Genomic DNA, 17,525 nt, shown 5'->3' with positions numbered 1-17,525 from the left:
TTGGCTGGACTAGTGTGACGCCAGCTGGTCCAGGGCCGGAGAGATGGCACAGGGGGAGGCCATTTGCCTGGCTCGCGGCCGACCTGGGTTTGATCCCCGGCACCCCTTAAGGTCCCCCAGGAGTGACCCCTTAGTGCAGACGGGAGTAGGTCCTGAGCACTGCCACCACCACCCCCAAAAAAAGGCATCCAGGCTCCTGGGCGCTGTCTCCCCAGGGCCAGCAGCCCCCCACGGCCTGTGCCTGCCCCGACACGGGGGGCGGGGAGGCGAGAACACGCATGGGCGCCAACAGCGCCTTTGCTGCTCCAGGCTCGCCTGGCAGTGCTCACCATGGCCAGCGGCCTCTCGGGGCAAACTTCCCTCCTGCTGGTCATTCACCATGCGCCAAGCAGTGTGCGGGGGGTCTCAGGCGCGGCCCCCCAGCCCTGAGCTAAGCCCCCGTAGGGTGCCGACCAAACCAGCCCGAGCATCTCTACTGGGTCTGGCCCAGGCAGGCCGGCTAGGAACAGCCCAACAGTTACCAAGAACTTGTTTATTTTTTTCTATGTAAAAGACCCTACGGCTTTACAAACAGCTCCAACGTGACCCCAGAGGTGGCGGGCTGGCCTGCTGCCCCCGCGGGGACACCGCGCACCCATTTGGCGGGGCCCCAGGGGCCAGGTGGCACCTTGCTCTAGACTCGTGGCTAGTCCACGCGCGGCCGTGGAAGGTTGGCTTCAAGTCCGGGCGCAGAGCCGTAGGGGGGCGCAAGGCCGGCGGCCTCACCCAGGCCTGCTGGGACGGTCACGCGTGGCGGCAGCGCCCCCCCACGCCGGTGAGGCTAAGGCACAGCGCGGGCAGGCAGCGGGCACACTGCTGGCCGGGGGAACCGCCTTCGCTCCACGGCTCACAACACATGTGCGTCTGTGTAGATTCCCTGAATGGTCCTGGACGAGTATCAGAGGTTTCCAATATGAAACGGGAGGACGTGGTGAGATGCGGCTCCTGCCGAGCGGCACGGCCGGCAGCCGGTGCCAACTCCGCCGTGGCTTCCAGGTCCTGATCAGGAGCACCTTCCACGCCGGCCCCCGAGGGCTGGGCGCCGGCGTCTGGGGAAAGGGCGGGGGCAGGACACACCTGCTTCTACTTCTACAGCCCCATGCCCGGCCCCGGCCCCGGCAGCCCCGGGAGGCACCTAGAGGATGAAGCCGGGCTGGTGCGGGGGCAGGCGGGGCGGGGGCCTCTGGGGGAGCGCCGGTGGGTACGGGGACACGAACTGCGCAGAGAAGCCGGGCTGGGGGGGCAGCCCCACGCGGGGGGGCAGGGGCGGGCACTGCAGTCCGGGGCAGAGCGGCCCCGGCGAGCCCGCGGCAGCCGTGAACGGTGTGGCCACGCGGCCCGCGGGCACTGGGGGTGGCGGGGGCGGGACGCGCCGGGGAAGGGCCGAGGGGGTCCCACTGGCCTCCGGGGCCGGATAGGGCAGGGGGGCGGCGGGCTCGGGCGCCCGCGCGGGCAGCTGGGCCGCGGCCAGTCTCTGTCCCTTCAGCACCAGCTCCTGCAGCTTGTCGATCTTGACCCTGCGCGTGTGCGCCAGGCGGCGCTGGCTCTGGTACACGTCCACGAAGGAGTCCAGGGGCAGCTCCCCGTCCAGAAACTTCTCAGCCATGTTCTGAAAGCGGCGGGGGGACGGGCACAGGCAAACGTGAGGGGCGGGGGGGAGGGGTCGCCAAGGCCACCCGGCTCCCGGCCACCCACCCCGGCCGCCTCACCTCCGTGTCCTCCTCGATCTTGGCACCTTCGGCCTGAAGCAGCGCCAGCAGGGTCTCCAGGGACGCGCTGCTGGACTGCTTGTCTGGGGGAGACGGGGGAGGTGAGACCACGGCTGCCCCCAACACACACACACCCCGCCCCCCCATCTAGAGCAGCTCCCTCTGCCTGCGGGCATCCCGGCAGGGAAGGTGCTACCGGCTCACACGCTGTGCGCACGCACGCACACACACACACACACACACACACACACACACACACACACACACCCAAGCAGCTCCCTCTGCCTGCGGGCATCCCGGCAGGGAAGGTGCTACCGGCTCACACGCTGTGCGCACGCACACGCACACACACACACACACACACACACACACACACACACACACACACACCCCCAAGCAGCTCCCTCTGCCTGCGGGCATCCCGGCAGGGAAGGTGCTACCGGCTCACACGCTGTGCACGCGCGCACACACACACACCCCAAGAGCAGCTCCCTCTGCCTGCGGGCATCCCGGCAGGGAAGGTGCTACCGGCTCACACGCTGTGCACACACACACACACACACACACACACACACACACACACACCCCGAGCAGCTCCCTCTGCCTGCGGGCATCCCGGCAGGGAAGGTGCTACCGGCTCACACGCTGTGCACGCGCACACACACACACACACACACACACACACACACACACACACATCCCCAAGAGCAGCTCCCTCTGCCTGCGGGCATCCCGGCAGGGAAGGTGCTACCGGCTCACACGCTGTGCACGCGCGCGCACACACACACACACACACACACACACACACACATCCCCAAGAGCAGCTCCCTCTGCCTGCGGGCATCCCGGCAGGGAAGGTGCTACCGGCTCACACGCTGTGCACGCGCGCACACACACACACACACACACACCCCAAGAGCAGCTCCCTCTGCCTGCGGGCATCCCGGCAGGGAAGGTGCTACCGGCTCACACGCTGTGCACGCGCGCACACACACACACACACACACACACATCCCCAAGAGCAGCTCCCTCTGCCTGCGGGCATCCCGGCAGGGAAGGTGCTACCGGCTCACACGCTGTGCACGCGCGCACACACACACACACACACCCCAAGAGCAGCTCCCTCTGCCTGCGGGCATCCCGGCAGGGAAGGTGCTACCGGCTCACACGCTGTGCACGCGCGCACACACACACACCCCAAGAGCAGCTCCCTCTGCCTGCGGGCATCCCGGCAGGGAAGGTGCTACCGGCTCACACGCTGTGCACACACACACACACACACACACCCAAGAGCAACTCCCTCTGCCTGCGGGCATCCCGGCAGGGAAGGTGCTACCGGCTCTCACGCTGCACCCCCGGGCCTGTGACACCCCGCCCCCATACATCTGCACCACAGTGCACAGAGCCTGGGCCACCTCCCAGAGAGCCCCCAGATACACCCTCCCTGAGCAGCGCCCCCGGGGGTCGCACGCTAGGGCTCACCCAGCTTGGTCTTCCGGATCTGGTAGGCGTCGAAGAGGGCCTGCAGCTCCTGGTACTTCTGGGTCAGGCGGGCCTTCAGCGCGTCCAGCCGGGGCTGGAACAGCAGGTTGCCCTCCGCCAGGCTGCGGTTGCCGGCCAGCGTCATCTCCTTGCTCAGCTGGACATTCTGCGTCTGCAAGGGGCGCAGGGCCGGGCTGAGCCTGGGCACCTCCGGTGCGGCCCCCAGAACAAAGCTTTCTTTCAAACCTTCATCTGACGACCGTGCAGCGGGCGCGCGCCTGCCTTGCACACGGCCAGCTCAGGCTGGACCCGGCACAGCCGGGAGCAACAACCTGACGAGCGGCCACGCCGGGCTCCAGCCCCCGCCCCGGCACCGTCCAGTCCACCGACTCGTCTCAAGACTCGGCCCCCGGCTGGGGACCCTCAGGCAGGGTGAGAGCAGTTGTGACCACCCCCCCAGGGCCCCTCACACGCTGCCCACACCCAGCCGCCCCCGCGCCCTGCACCACAGTTGGCTTTTTGGTTTCTGGGTCACACTGGCGCTCAGGGCTCACTCCTGGCAGGGCTGGAACCCGGGTCGGCCGTGCAAGGCCAACACCCTCCACCTGGGTCGCTGGCCCCGGCCCAGTCCTGGGTATCGCGACCACGGGCTTACACAAAAGGATTCTGAGTTTTTCCCAGACCCCCGAAACGACCTCATCCTCCCAGCTGGGCAAAGGGGCCTGGGGGGCCAGGGCCAGGGCGACCCCCAAGGCTGCCCAGCCGAACCCACTTTCTGTTCCACTCCCGGCTCCCGAGGCTGTTCTGTTTAGGGCCCCTGGGGGCAGCATCCTCGGGGCAGGACCCTCCTCTCCCTCCCTGAGGAACCCCCTGGCCCCGGTTTCTCCAAGTCTAAATGAGAAACTTCAAAGTTCAAGCTTGGAGAAGACAGAAATCACCGGAAGGGCCCAGGCGCGCTGCGACTGTTCTCAGCCTGGAGCTCCGGAACCATCTGCAGGCGCACGGGGGGAGGGGCGCCAGCTGCCAGCACCCCCGCAGCACACGGAGCCACAGGCCACACACGCGCCCACACACACGCACACAGGCACACAAACACCCGCGCGCGCACACACATGTTCTTCTGTCCTGCCCTTTAGGACAGACGTCTCAAAGCAAAGGGCACAGGCTCAGGGCCCCGGCGCCCCCTCCTCTCCCTCACGGGCAAACGCGGCGGGTGGGCGGAGGCGCGGGGCTCGCCGGCCCTGCGGGAACCGTGCCACCTCGTTGCCGGGCCGTGGCCACCCTCCGGAGCAAACACGCCGGCACCCGGCCGCCTGCGGGCGCCAAGGGGTTTGTCCCCCCACGGCCCGGGAGCCCGCCGACCCCCAGCCACCCAGCCCGGCCTGCCACGGCTCAGACTCATCACGACAGGGCACTTCGGGCTCAAGGATTCTGCTCACAGGAGACTGACTCTCACGTGACTAAAATTACTCCTTTCCTATTTGCCATGAGAAAATACTCATCCAATAATAGAATTTTTTCCACCTGTGAGTAGAAAAAAGGATTAATCAAAGGAAAATCAATTACTCTAAATTATTCTGTTTAAAATTCCTAACAGAACAATGCTATGGGGGGCGGAGCAGCAGCACAGCACGGCCCACCCAGGCTCCGTTCACGGCGCCCCTCAGGGTCCCCCGAGCCTGCCAGGAGCAGCCCCCGCCCCCAAACCCCGCAGGGAATCACGTTCCCGCCGACAGTACGGCAGGCGCCAGCCCCGCACACTCAGCAGCAGCCCCGGCGACTCCGGAGCACCATTCGCGGCTCTGCGCGGCCCACAGGGGTCCCAGCCCTGCCCGCACCCCACCCGGCCGTGCCCGGGCAAGTCACACCGGGCAAGGGTCAGCAGGAGCAGCTCCTGGGCACCGACTGGGAAACCAGGAAAAGGAAAACAAAAAAAGATGGAGCCGAAGCACAGCGGGGAGGGCACCGGCCCTGCACTGGGCGGCCCGGGCCGGTTCCCCAAAGGCCAGGTGTGGCCCCGAAACCAAAACAAAAAATTATTTTTAAGAGAATGAAAAAGCAAAATAAACACAAGTCTCTTGCCTCACCCCCACTTAAGCAAATGCCCTCACCAGGAAATCCTGTTTGTTCTGTAAATGCTGGGCCTCAGGGACCTTACGGTTCCCAGCGTGGGGGGGGTCACTCCCGGTGGTGCCAGGGCCAGAGTCCAGGCCGCCGGCGAGGGCAGCGCTTTCCCTCAGGACTGGCACAGCTCCTGGTCTGGCGCCCGGGGGCGAGGGGGCAGCTGCCAGCCTGAGGGCCTCAAGACCAGGCCAGTTCCCAGGACACAGTCGCGGGCACCCAAGAGCCTCCCTCGCTGCTGGCCGAGGCCGGGGGCCCTGCGTGGGCCAGCCTCGCCCCAGCCCGGGAGCAACGTCAGGCTCTGACACACCCCAACAGACTGGGACAGCGCGAGCAGGGCCCGGGGGCAGGGGAGGATGCTGTGACTGGGTCCTGACGCCCCGCGGCGCTCGGGGCTCAGCCCGCTCTGGGCATCGGGACAGCCCCCAAGGCCACTCTGGGGGACAAATGCCACAGCTAAGGGCCTGAACATGAATGACAGGGCGCTCGGCTCCAGGCTGCTCAGCCAGGAGACGGCTCCCTCCCTCCCTCCTCCTCCTCCTCCTGTCCCCCTCTCCCCCTCTCGCTCTCTCTCTTTCTCCCCCTCTCCCTCTCTCTCCCCTCCCACTCTCTCCCCCCTCCCACTCCCTCCCTCTTCTCCCTCTCTCTCTCTGTAGTTGACTGTTCCTTTTGGGGTCACACCTGCGGGTCTCTCCTGGCTCAGGGGTCTCTCCTGGAAGCGCCCAGGGGACCCTATGGCCAGGGATCGAACCGAGGCCAGCTGCATGTGAGGCGAGCACCCTCCCTGCAACGCCCTGGCCCCCCGCCTGGCTGCCGGGCACCCCACACTGGGCACAGGCAGACTCTCCACCACGGGGCAGGGATGAGGGGGGGAGGGGGAGGGGAGAGGGAGGGGCGAGGGGGAGAGAGAGGGGAGGGGAACGCCAGCCTGGCATCCCGCCTTCCCGGCCCCCAGCTGGAGTCTGGCTCTTCCCCAGGCCTGGTCCCGCCCCACCTGTGCCCCGCCCGCCGCCTTGGCACCTCCCTACGTGGAAAGTCCTGGCAGCACAGCTGTGACTCAGTGGCCATAAAAACTGCCCCGCACCCGCGCCCGCTGTCGACCCTCCTGAACACAGCGAAGACGCTGGCTCAGCCGCAGAGGCTGGGGTGACTGATCCTGTCCCTCTGTCCGCCCAAACACAGTGGCAGGTAGAGCGCTATCTCGCCCCCTTCTCTAGCTTTGTTTTCAGGTTTCTGGACCATACCTGGGTGCTCAGGGATCAATCCTGGCAGTGCTCAGGGGACCACAGGGGGTGCCAGGGATGGAGCACGGGTCGGCAGCGTGCAGGGCCAGTGCCCTAACCACTGGGCAATCCTTCCAGCCCCTCCTGTAGGCATCACTGCCTGCGACTGTTTGCCGGGCCCCACCGTCCCCTCAGTCTCTATCCAGCAGGTGGTGGTGCCCAGAGGGCGCGGTGGGTGCTCCACACCGGTGCCCTCTCCCGACCCACGACACCCGGGGGGGGCCTCTTCCTCTCCTCTCCCTGACAGTGAGGTTGGTTGGGCCACGCCAAGGGGCACTGAGGGACACCACGGCCCACGCGTCCCCTCCCCAGAATGAGAGGCCACACGTCCCGCTCTCCCGGGTGGGCCCCAACTGAGACACGGGGCCATGCTCTCCCGTGCCACAACCCTGCACGCGGCTGGCCAGACCGGGAGCTTCTAGAACAGGCAGCCAGAAGCCACACGTGGCCTCAGACTCAGCTCGGAGGGTCCAGCGTGCCCAGGGGCAGCCCCTTCGCCCCATGAGGAAACGGCCTCACACCTGCCAAGGGTCCGGCTGAGGGGCCGGACCCCATCCAGGCGCCCCGCCCCCGGCACTCGGAAGAAACGCGGGAGCAAGGGCAGCTGCGTCAAGGGATCGCACGACCTCCAACGACAGCTCTGACACTCCAAGAAATGGGCCCAGCTGCTGTGTCCACCCGCTCTCGCCCACCCCCAGGAGCTGGGCTCCTACTGCCCGGCGGGTGGAAACAGGGTCACACAACGTCTCCACCCAGCTCCTTCCAAGAAATCCCGATTCCTCCTCATGGAAGAAGACGAAAGGTCAGAGAGAGTAGCGGAAGGGCGAATGCCTCACTGCAGCCAAGCCGGGTTCAACCCCTGGCACCCCATATGGTCCCCCGAGCCTCGCCAAGATGATCCCTGAGCATCCCCTGGAGTGGCCCCAATCAATAACCCAAAGAAGAAAGAAAGAAAGAAAGAAAGAAAGAAAGAAAGAAAGAAAGAAAGAAAGAAAGAAAGAAAGAAAGAAAGAGAGAGAGAGAGAGAGAGAGAGAGAAAGAAAGAAAGAAAGAAAGAAAGAAAGAAAGAAAGAAAGAAAGAAAGAAAGAAAGAAAGAAAGAAAGAAAGAGAGAAAGAAAGAGAGAAAGGGAGGGGGAGGGGAGGGGAGGGGAGGGGAGGGGAGGGGAGGGGAGCGGAGGGGAGGGGAGGAGAGGGAAACCCAGGTCCAGGGAACGACATGACCCAGTGGGCTCAGGCTTCACGTGCAGGAGGCCCAGACGGATCCCAGCAGCCCAAGGCCCCCCCAGCCCCTCCAGGTGTGGCCCCAAGTGGCCACAGCCAATGACAGTAACCGCAGCCCCAGGTCCGAGCACCGGCCCTGCAGCCGTCCTGGAGCTGCTCTCTGCCCCGCCCCCGACACAGCCGTCAGGGTCCATGCGGGGGCTTTGCAACCCCCCCCACGGTCGCACAGAACACACCCCGGGCACAGCTCCCCGGACCCCCCCCCCAGGCATCCTCGCACAGCACAGGGACCCGGAAGGCCAGTGCTCAGGGAACCACGACTTGGAACCAAGCAGACGGCATTTCCTGAGAAAGCGGTGACACGCGTCCAGCAGCCCCGTCCCGGAGGGACAGTCCCTTTTAAGGGAGTGCCTGGAGAGCCCGACGGGGCGACTGGACGGACAGAAAAAGGCACATTCCACCGCTGTGTAAAAATAACTTTCAATAAAAACCCCGCCGCGCGCTCGGGGCAGAGCGCCTAGGACACGGCCGGCTGGCCGGGGGGACGCGTCACGGAGGGGAGGGACGGGAAACACAAACACGGGCGGGCGTGGAAGAGAGGCTGTGAGTGTCCGCACTGCACACACCGCAATTACGGCCCTGTCCAGGCACCGTGCCCGGCTGGGCTAACCCCCGGCCGGCGACCAGACACGCTCCCGGAGCCGCAAACCACCGCCCGGGGCTGGCGGAGTCCGACTCTACAATTTAAAACACTTCCTCCTGCCCATTAACTACAGCAACAAACCCTCGGGTGGGGGCTGAGGGAGAACGGTCTCGGGGGGCCTGTTCACGTCCTACGCTGCGGCCACATCCCCCGGGACACCCCGCTGTGGCCAGAGCACACGAAAACGCACCTCACGCTAGTGGCTAATTAAAATTTCCTTGACACCCTTCAAATAACAGCCTGTTAACCCGTCATTACGACGGCTGCGGCAGGGCCTTCCCACCGGAGGGCTCGGACACGACTAACGCGGCTCCCCTTGCCGCACGAGTCCGGCCGGCCAGAGGCCGCTCACTGCCCTCCACTCCCGTCGCAGACACGCTCCATTTCGGCCGGGACAGCAGTTTGAAAAGTATCTGTAAAAGTGTTCTCTGGGGGCCGGAGCGATAGCACAGCGGGTCGGGCCTTTGCCTTGCACATGGTGAATCCGGGTTCGATTCCCAGCATCCCATATGGTCTCCTGAGCACCGCCAGGAGTTAATGAGTGCATGAGCCAGGAGGAACCCCTGAGCATCGCCGGGTGTGACCCCAAATAAAAGGCACCCTCTGCCCCAGGGCCACAAACCACCCCCAAGAGCCCCCCACCGGGCCGAGTGGCAATCCGGGTCCAAACGGCCCGCAGGGGCAGCACACGTGACCGAGCAGACGGCCGCTGGGGGCGGGGGGGCACCCAAAGGTATTCTGGTCCTGGCACTTGGCTTCCGTGTTTTACTAACACCACACCCCGCGGCCCGCCACCGAGGGAGCCTGTCTGGACAGGGCGGGGAGGGGGTCACCTTGCCGCCCAGCCCAGCCCAGCCCCGGGGTGAGCCGCCTCCCCCCCACCCAATGCTCAGTCCCACCTCGCCTGTCCAGGAGGGGGGGCAGACAGCCCAGCCTGTCACCTTCCCGGCTCCTGTTAATGTGTCACCGGACAGGCCCCTGCTCCCGACCTCGGAGATGCCACTGGCCCCCAGAAGGTTTCCCGGCAACTGCCAGGCGGGGCTCGGCCGGGACCGAGCTGGCCTCTGCCAGCGCTGGCGTGCAAGGGGCCTGGGGCGCGGGAGCGGGCCGGACCCGGGCACAAGGGGTGCATTAAGGAGGCCCGTCCTCCGCGACACTGGCCCCTCTGTGCCGGACAATGATCTGTTGAGCGCTTCCCCGCGCCCCTGAATGCGCAGCCACCGCGCGCGGCTCCCCCGACAACCCCCGCCGGGGCACGGAGCCAAGACCCCCACACGGGCGAGGCGGCGGCGTGGGAAGGCTCCTGGCAGACAAAGGAGTGGGGGGCTGGGGGACGGGCCGGCCGCAGGGCGCGGACACGGGCTGGGGCGGGGGGAGGGGGAGAGGGGCGCCCGCGGCCACCCGCGCGGCGCGTCCCCCGGGCCGGGCAAGTCCCCCGGCCGGGCAAGTCCGGACTGGCCCAGGGGGGGGCCGGGCGCTCCCACCGCTGCTCGCCCCAACAGTGCCGGGAGCCCTCCCTGGAGGCCGCGAGCCGGCGCGGCAGGGCCCGGGGGCCGCAGCAGCCCCCCAAGGCCGCCCCCCGCCCCTTCCTCCAGGGGGGGAGGTGGACGCGACTCTGGGGCCCCGCCACTGCCCAGGGCACTCGGACCCTCGCGGCACCGGGGCTCCCCGACCCCCGCCTGGCTGAGCCCTGTGCGCGCCCCCCCCCCCCACCTCGCAGACCCCGCAGGGCCACGGACCCTCCCGAGTCCACTCGCCAACAACTCGCACCCGGGGCCAGGCTGCGCCCAAACTGCCGAAGCGCCCAGCTCACCCCGCGGCCTGCACGCCCCCCGCCACCGCGCCGGCCCCCGCCCGGCGCCCCTCCCCCCCGCCCGGCGCCCCCCGCCCGGCTGCCCGCTGCCCTCGCACAGCCCGCTGACCTCTGCCCTCCCGCCCCCGCGCCCCCGCGCCCCCGCGCCCGCGCCCGCGCCCGCGCTCGCCTCCTCCATCTGCTGCACCATGTCCGCCAGGCGCCCGTCGTCCTCCAGCAGCTCGTGGAGCTGCACGAGCGAGAGGCCGGCGAAGCGCGCCTCGGCCCCCGCGCCCGCCATCCCCGCCGCTCGGCCGCCGCCGGAAGCGCCGCCGGGCCCGCCCCCGGGCACGTGACGCCACCGGGCCGTGACGTCATCGGCGCGCGGGCGGGCGCGCGGGCGTGACGTGGCGGGCGCGGCCTCGGGGACGGGGGCGGGGGCGCCGGCGAGGGGGCGGGGCCGGCGCCCCCTCCCTGCTGCGCCCCCCGCCGCGTCCAGACGGGCACCCGGTCCCTTCCTTGGAGCTGGGGGTCCTGGCAGGGGCAGGGGGCAGTAAGGCGGCCGTGGGTGGGAAGATGTAGGAATCAGCTTTATTGGGGTGGGGGCGGGGGCGGCCAGCCCAGGGTTTTGGTGTTTCACTGCAGCAGACCTGCAGGATTGGCTGTTGGTGAGGGCCGGAAAGCCTCACCGCTGGGGCTTAGGGCTCCAGAGCCCCCCAGGGCCCCCGCACAGTTAGGGTGGGGGGCTGAGGCCGGCCCACGTGCAGGGCCGCCAGTTGCAGAAAAGCGTTGCCTTGGCTTCCGCGGGGGCCACACCTGGCCGTGCGCCGGGGCCATGCACAGGCCCCCGGATGGAGCCCAGGCCAGCCACGGGCCTGCCCGAGCACCCTCGCCCCTGGCCCGGCCCGAGGGCCCACCTGTGCGTGGGGCGCCCAGGCCTGGCCCACCGAACTCACAGCACCCCTTGCCCAGACCTTTCATCCCACAAACTCATTCGAGGCCCGACTTCCTCAGCATATGAAGCACATCCCAGAGACCCCGGCTGTGGCTCCACCGCCCTCCCAGGTGGCCAGTGGAGAGGAAACAACCCCCACAGTGCTGCCCCCCACCCGGTCCCCAGCCAGTGAGTGCAGAGCTCGGTGCTCCTCTGGCCGCTTGGCACATGCTTGGGTTTCTCTCTGCACCCACGTCCGCCTGTGGATGTGGATTCATGAACCCTTTGCTCGGGCCGGTCAAGGGCAGCCGTGAGCCAGCCAGAGCGGCTCAATGGGAGCGTTGTTACCTCCCGAGAAATATTACACAACCTCCGGAACCATTTGGAAGATGACTTCTAAAGGGGGTGGCTGGGGCCCAGGTTGGAGCCCTGGCACTCACGGGGTCCCCGAGACAAAACAAGACAGCCTGTCCCCAGCGGAGCACAGACGCCGTGTAGGCCTCCAGACTAGGTTCACCTGTGGAACCCAGGGTGGCTGACGGGGCGGGAGGGGCTGTCGGGTGACGCTGGGCGCATTCATGCTCTGAGGTATGTGTGGGAGGGGAGGAATCTGCCCCGGGCCACAGGTGGGCAGGGTCATCTGCCTGCAACCTGACCAAGGCACTAGTCAGCAGGAAGTAAAAAGGCATTTCGGTCACGGACCCTGCTCAGAAGAATCAAATGAAGCAGCATTTATTTATTTCCTTACTGGTTTGGGGACCACACCCGGCATGCTCAGGGCTTACTCTTGGTTCTGCACTCAGAGGTCACTCCTGGTGGCTTCTGGGGACCCTCTGGGGTGCTGGAGATCAGTCGCGTGCAAGGCAAGCACCCTACCCGCTCTGGCTGTACTTTCTGGCCCTTAAAGCAGCATTTTATTTTATTATTATTATTATTTTTTACTTCTTGGGTCACACCCAGCGTTGCTCAGGGGTTACTCCTGGCTTTGCACTCAGGAATCACTCCTGGCGGTGCTCAGGGGACCATGTGGGATGCTGGGAATCGAACCCGGGTTGGCCGTGTGCAAGGCAAACGCCCTCCCCGCTGTGCTATCGCTCCAGCCCTAAAGCAGCATTTTAAAACTCATTCAATTTGAGGTTTCCATGTTTGAATGAGGGTGTTGGAAGTTCGCTTTTTGTTGTTGGTTTTTGTTGGTTTCAAGAGGAAGTTTTTTTCCTCTTTCCATTTTCAGCTGCCACTGGGACCTGTTAAAGGAGCAGTTTTCCTCATGTGCTGTGGGTCCCCAGTGCCCACGGACTCCTGTGACAGGACACCTCTGTGAGGGCTCATCTCCAGAATGCAGGACAGCCCCATGGTGCACCACTGCTGGCATGTCAGGCCCTGGATTCAACCCCTGGCACCATGAACCAGCCCCGCAGTTGTCTTCTTGCCTTTTTCCACGTCCGGAGATTGAGCACAGGGACCACACTTGGCCACTGTTAGATGCTGGGTTCGGGGACATGGTCTCGTCACGCTATTGTGGGCCCTTGACATGACCCACTAAAGCCCTACCCTGGCTGTCCCCTCTGCTGTGACGCTGGGTGTTGCGTGAACGTTCGTGCAGTCGGAGGCACTGAGACAAGGAACGCGGAAGAAATGTATGTCACGGAGGGTCCAGGTTCTCTCTGACTCTGACATACGCGTTCCTTGTCTCAGCGCCTCTGACTGCACGAACGTTCACGCAACATCTGGCGCCCAACGTGGACCCTCCATGACATGCGTTCACGCAGCAGCTGGGGACCTCTGTGCAGTGAGCTCAGGCAGCAGCTGCTGGGTCTCTGTCACTCAGCACCGGCCTTCAGGGCCGTCAGCGTTTCCTTCCCAGACAGAGCACGCTCTGTGCCCGTGCCCACATGTGGACAGGACTGCACCACGCGGGTGGGGGGTGGGGAGCTGGGGCCCCCAGAGCTGAACGAGACCCCTGGGAGGAGCAGAGACAGGGCCCCGGGAAGCTGCATGGGGTTCTGTGCATTTTGGTTGGGTTTTGGGGGGGCGATGCTCAGGGCTGACTCCTGGCTCTGCACCCAGGAATTACTCCTGGCGGTGCTCAGAGCCATATGGGGTCCTGGGGGTCTAATCTAGGTCAGCTGCATGCAAGGCAAGCGCCCGCCCCGCTGCCTGTTGCTCCGGCCTGTCCTGTGCGTTTTGGAGGCCCGGCAGGCTCCGTCTGTCCGTCTCCCTGCACCCGCGCACGCAGCAGGCCCGAGTGCCCTGGTCCTGGCCATGCGTGTTCCCTATTCTCAGTCTTGCGTAATCGGCGCCCGAGGTCGGCTTTGGTTTCGATTCTCGTTCTTGAGTTTTCAAAGACACACCTCACACTGTTTCCAGCCGCAGAGCGGCTGTGGGCACGCTGACCGCAGCGGAAGGAGCTGCAACGGGCGCCCACGGACCCCTCTCACGTTGTCCCCGCCCCCGCCCTGTGCTCAGCGGCCTGCGGCACTGGCTGGCTCTCACCGTCCGTCTCCAGCATGCAGGGCCAGCGGCCACACCGAGACGGCGGCCAGCAGCCTGTGTAGATGGGGACGCCCCACGGGGCCTGGCCAGAGCAGAGCCCCCAGCTCGGCCCCTCCTGCCCCGGCTCCCGGGACACAGAGGACATGGATTTGCTGTGGATTTGCTGTCCTGCGGCTGACGGCTAGCTGCACGCGGGCCCGACGGCCACCAGTGGCCCCCAGGGAGGGCTCTCTGGGTGTCCTGCCCATAACACGCTTTCCAGCCCCGAGAATGACAAGCAGACTGGGAGTCACCTGGAAAGATAGTGACTCCTTATATGGGGTCAAAGGTAAAGCCTACGTGTGTCTGTCAGCTCATCGCCAGGAACCAGGGGAAACGTCCTGGAACGAAGACGAGAGGAGGCCAAGTTTCCTGGGTCGCGACAGCCCGGGACCAAGGCGGGCTCTGTGCTCTGTGCTCCGCCACTGGGCAGAGACAGACAGGCTCGGCGGGGCCCTCTCGAGGCCCGAGGCTGCCGCTCACTTACAAATACGAGAGAATGTGTGCAGAGTTTGGGTTGCGCTCTTTGGAGGAGGAAGAACCCTCCCCCAGCAGGGTTCCACCCCCTGCTCAGTGCGGGGGCCCTCAGGGACCCCAGGGCCGGGCCTGCTGAGGCTGCAGGGACAGGCCCCGCGGCTGGCGCCCGGGTCAGTCGGCTTCACCGTCTCCAGGGCCTCGGCTTTTGTTTGCAACCATAAAGGAAGGAAAGCCAGTGTAGATTCATTTCCGCAAACGCTTACCAGCTCAGAGATTATATTAAGCATCACTGGAAAAGCAAAATTAGTTATTCCCCTTCCCCCCAAAGTGAAGAAACTCTCCAAGCCCCGAAAATATACATGCTGAACTGGCAATAAAGCCTCATTTCCTGGATAATACGCCACAAAACCGGAGGCCAAGTTGTCAAGACGTGATTTGCTCTAACCCCTGCTTTATTGCCCTCACTGACTATTAAAGAGGGCTGGAGCGATGGCACAGCGGGTAGGGCATTTGCCTTGTATGTGGCCAACCCGGGTTCAATTCCTCCGTCCTTCTTGGAGAGCCCAGCAAGCTACCGAAAGTATCCCGCCCGCACGGCAGAGCCTGGCAAGCTCCCCATGGCATATTCGATATGACAAAAACAGTAAAACAAGTCTCACAATGGAGATGTTACTGGTGCCCGCTCGAAGAAATCTATGAACAACGGGACGACAGCGCGACAGTGCTACAGGTTATTAAAGAGAGGTGTTTGGGCTTCTGGAGGCACATGTAATAGGCTAGGCCTGTGGTTTCCAAGATACCCAGGTCTAACCCCGCACTGCATGGACCCCTGAGCACCCCAACACCCCCAAGCATCAAGCTGGGAGTCATCCCTGTGGCCCCCCCAAAAGAAAAATGTAATTTTATTATTTTTTGCTTTTTGGGTCACACCCAGCGATGCACAGGGGTCACTCCTGGCTCATGCACTCAGGAATCACCCCTGGTGGTGCTCAGGGGACCATATGGGATGCTGGGATTTGAACCCGGGTTGGTCACGTGCAAGGCAAATGCCCTCCCCGCTGTGCTATCACTCCAGCCCCTGTAATTTGATTTTAAAAATCAAGAGAGATGTTTTGATGATTTTAAAAATGCCTACTTTGTTAAAATGCTGTTTTTTTAGAACTTTCACCAAATGTTTTTGTCTTATGTCATTATTGCAAATAGGAATACACGAGGGACTCAGTCATTTTCTGTTTGTCTTTTGGGTGGCATTCGGGGGACCGAGATATGCTGGCCGCCGCCCGGGGCTGCTGCGTGCCCTGGAGCTCTCTGTCCCGAGGCTGCGGGCCTAGGCCGTTCACACGAGCAGTGCGCGGGATGGCTCCACCTTTGCTTTCCTGAAGAGCAGTTTCTGATCATCCTTGGGACGGTTTCCCAACCCCAGAACTTGGTTCTCCGCACCAAAACAGCCTTTATTTATGTATTTAATTACTTATTTATTGCTTTTGGGGTCACACCTGGCGATGCTCAGGGGTTCCTGGCTCGTGCACTCAGGAATGACTCCCAGTGGTGCCGGGGGACCATATGGGATGCCAGGATCGAACCCGGGTCGGCGCGTGCAAGGCAAATGCCTTACCCACTGTGCTATTGCTCTAGGCCCCCAAAACAGCCTTTAGAAAGTGCCCTCCAGGCCCGGCCCGCCCTGAGAGGCAGCAGACGCGGGAAGAACTCGCACCGCCCCGGCTCAGCTCTGGCTCCGTGTGGTCAGGTGAGCTCTGAGTTCACTCGGCCCTGCCAAGGCTGACGCCTGACACCACAGCCAGGCACACACACTCGATCGGCATCTGGCCAGGCCTGCAGTCGGCCAACTCCCTAGGGCGAAAGGGGCGCGCTATCCCAAGGACCACCCGTTCAAATCCTTCTGTAGCACTGTAGCACTGTCGTCCCATTGCTCATCGATTTGTTCGAGCAGGCACCAGTAACGTCTCCATTGTGAGACTTGCTGTTACTGTTTTTGGCATATCGGATATGCCAGGGGGAGCTTGCGAGGCTCTGCCGTGCGGGCGGGAAACTCTCGGTAGCCTGCTGAGCTCTCTGAGAGAGACGGAGGAATTGAACCCAGGTCGGCTGCGTGCAAGGCAAACGCCCTACCCACTGTGCTAACGCTCCAACCCCTGGAGATTGCGTTTCTGCAGAGAGTATTCACAGGCGGTGAAGTCGAACCTCGATGTGGCTGTGGAGAGGGGACGGGGTGCCGGAGCCCCCTCGGGTGGGTATTTGCCCACCTGTCTTCTGTGGGCCCTCTGGGGTTTCAGTAGAGGGGTCGGCGTTCCTGTAAGGTTTAACTGCTTGGCGCATCTCCTGGGATTTGGCATTGGGATTTGGCGGGGCAGGGCCAGTGCGTTACTCGACAAGGCGGCAGAGTGCCCGGTGGGCCTGATTTTTAAAGTTATATGAAGTTATACGAGGAGCCTGCATCCTTCTGGAGCCTTTGCACCTTCGGGTGTGGCCCCAAACCAAAAACAAACATGCGGGAGCGAATGCCGCGCCTCGTGCTCCAGACGCAACTGCAACGGGCATTCTTGGTTTCTTACCCACGCTGAGTTCAGCGGGGAGGGTGCGCCTGGCAGGCTGCCCACGGGCGTTCAGCCCCCCGCTGCCCTTAGGGTCTCCTGGGCCCTGCAAGGACTGACTCCTGAGTGCAGAGCCAGGAGCGACCCCTGAGCATCGCCAGGTGTGGCCCCAAAACAACAACAAAAGTCACCCAAAGAATACAACCCCTCCCTGTGCTTTGCTGGGGCAGAAAAAAAGCTTTTTTTGCTTTTTGGGCCACACCCAGCGATGCTCAGGGGTTACTCCTGACTGCACTCAGGATTACTCCTGGCCGTGCTTGGGGGATGCTGGGGATTGAACCCCGGGTCGTCCGCAGGCAAGGCAGGCGCCCTGCCCACTGTACTACCGCTCCGGTTCCTGAATCAATTTTCAAAGTTTCTAATAGATTTTATTTTTTGAAGTTTTTAGGTTTCTAGAGAACTGGAAAATACCGTTCAATAAGTTCCCATTGTAAGTGCGAAGCTGACGCCATGACAGGCGGCAGAAATGGGAAAAATCAGGTAGGCCTCAGCTTCCGTTCCTGGAGCTGAAACAGATTCCATTTCCCAGAAGTAAAACAATGCGTAACCAGCCAACCTGAACCCACCTGGGAAAGCTCCCGGGCACAGCAAGCGGCTCCATTAACCAATTCTCACAATG

At 64.1% G+C, this 17,525-nt stretch overlaps 1 protein-coding gene across 1 annotated transcript; it reads right to left on the bottom strand.

Moving 5' to 3' along the window:
- Positions 1 to 517: 517 nt before the first annotated feature.
- VPS37B (VPS37B subunit of ESCRT-I) lies at positions 518 to 10,701 on the bottom strand. The gene is made up of 4 exons (XM_055147460.1): positions 10,542 to 10,701; positions 3,231 to 3,402; positions 1,749 to 1,831; positions 518 to 1,648 (listed from the first exon to the last, which is right to left on the bottom strand). The coding sequence occupies exons 1-4, from the start codon at positions 10,650 to 10,652 to the stop codon at positions 1,175 to 1,177; spliced, it is 840 nt and encodes a 279-aa protein (XP_055003435.1). The 5' UTR covers positions 10,653 to 10,701; the 3' UTR covers positions 518 to 1,174.
- Between the last annotated feature and the right edge of the window lie 6,824 nt (positions 10,702 to 17,525).

This window comes from Sorex araneus, chromosome 9 (assembly GCF_027595985.1).
Source record: "Sorex araneus isolate mSorAra2 chromosome 9, mSorAra2.pri, whole genome shotgun sequence".
Lineage (NCBI taxonomy): Eukaryota > Metazoa > Chordata > Mammalia > Eulipotyphla > Soricidae > Sorex > Sorex araneus.
This window is presented reverse-complemented; position numbering and strand designations above follow the sequence as displayed.

Bases quoted from the DNA above. Each gene is read 5' to 3' on its own strand.
- VPS37B (XM_055147460.1), bottom strand. From the start codon at position 10,652: ATGGCGGGCGCGGGGGCCGAGGCGCGCTTCGCCGGCCTCTCGCTCGTG. The intron at 1,832-3,230 runs GTGAGCCCTAGC...CGTCTCCCCCAG, and splicing joins GATCCGGAAGACCAAGCTGG to ACAAGCAGTCCAGCAGCGCG. The intron at 1,649-1,748 runs GTGAGGCGGCCG...CGCCGCTTTCAG, and splicing joins AGATCGAGGAGGACACGGAG to AACATGGCTGAGAAGTTTCT.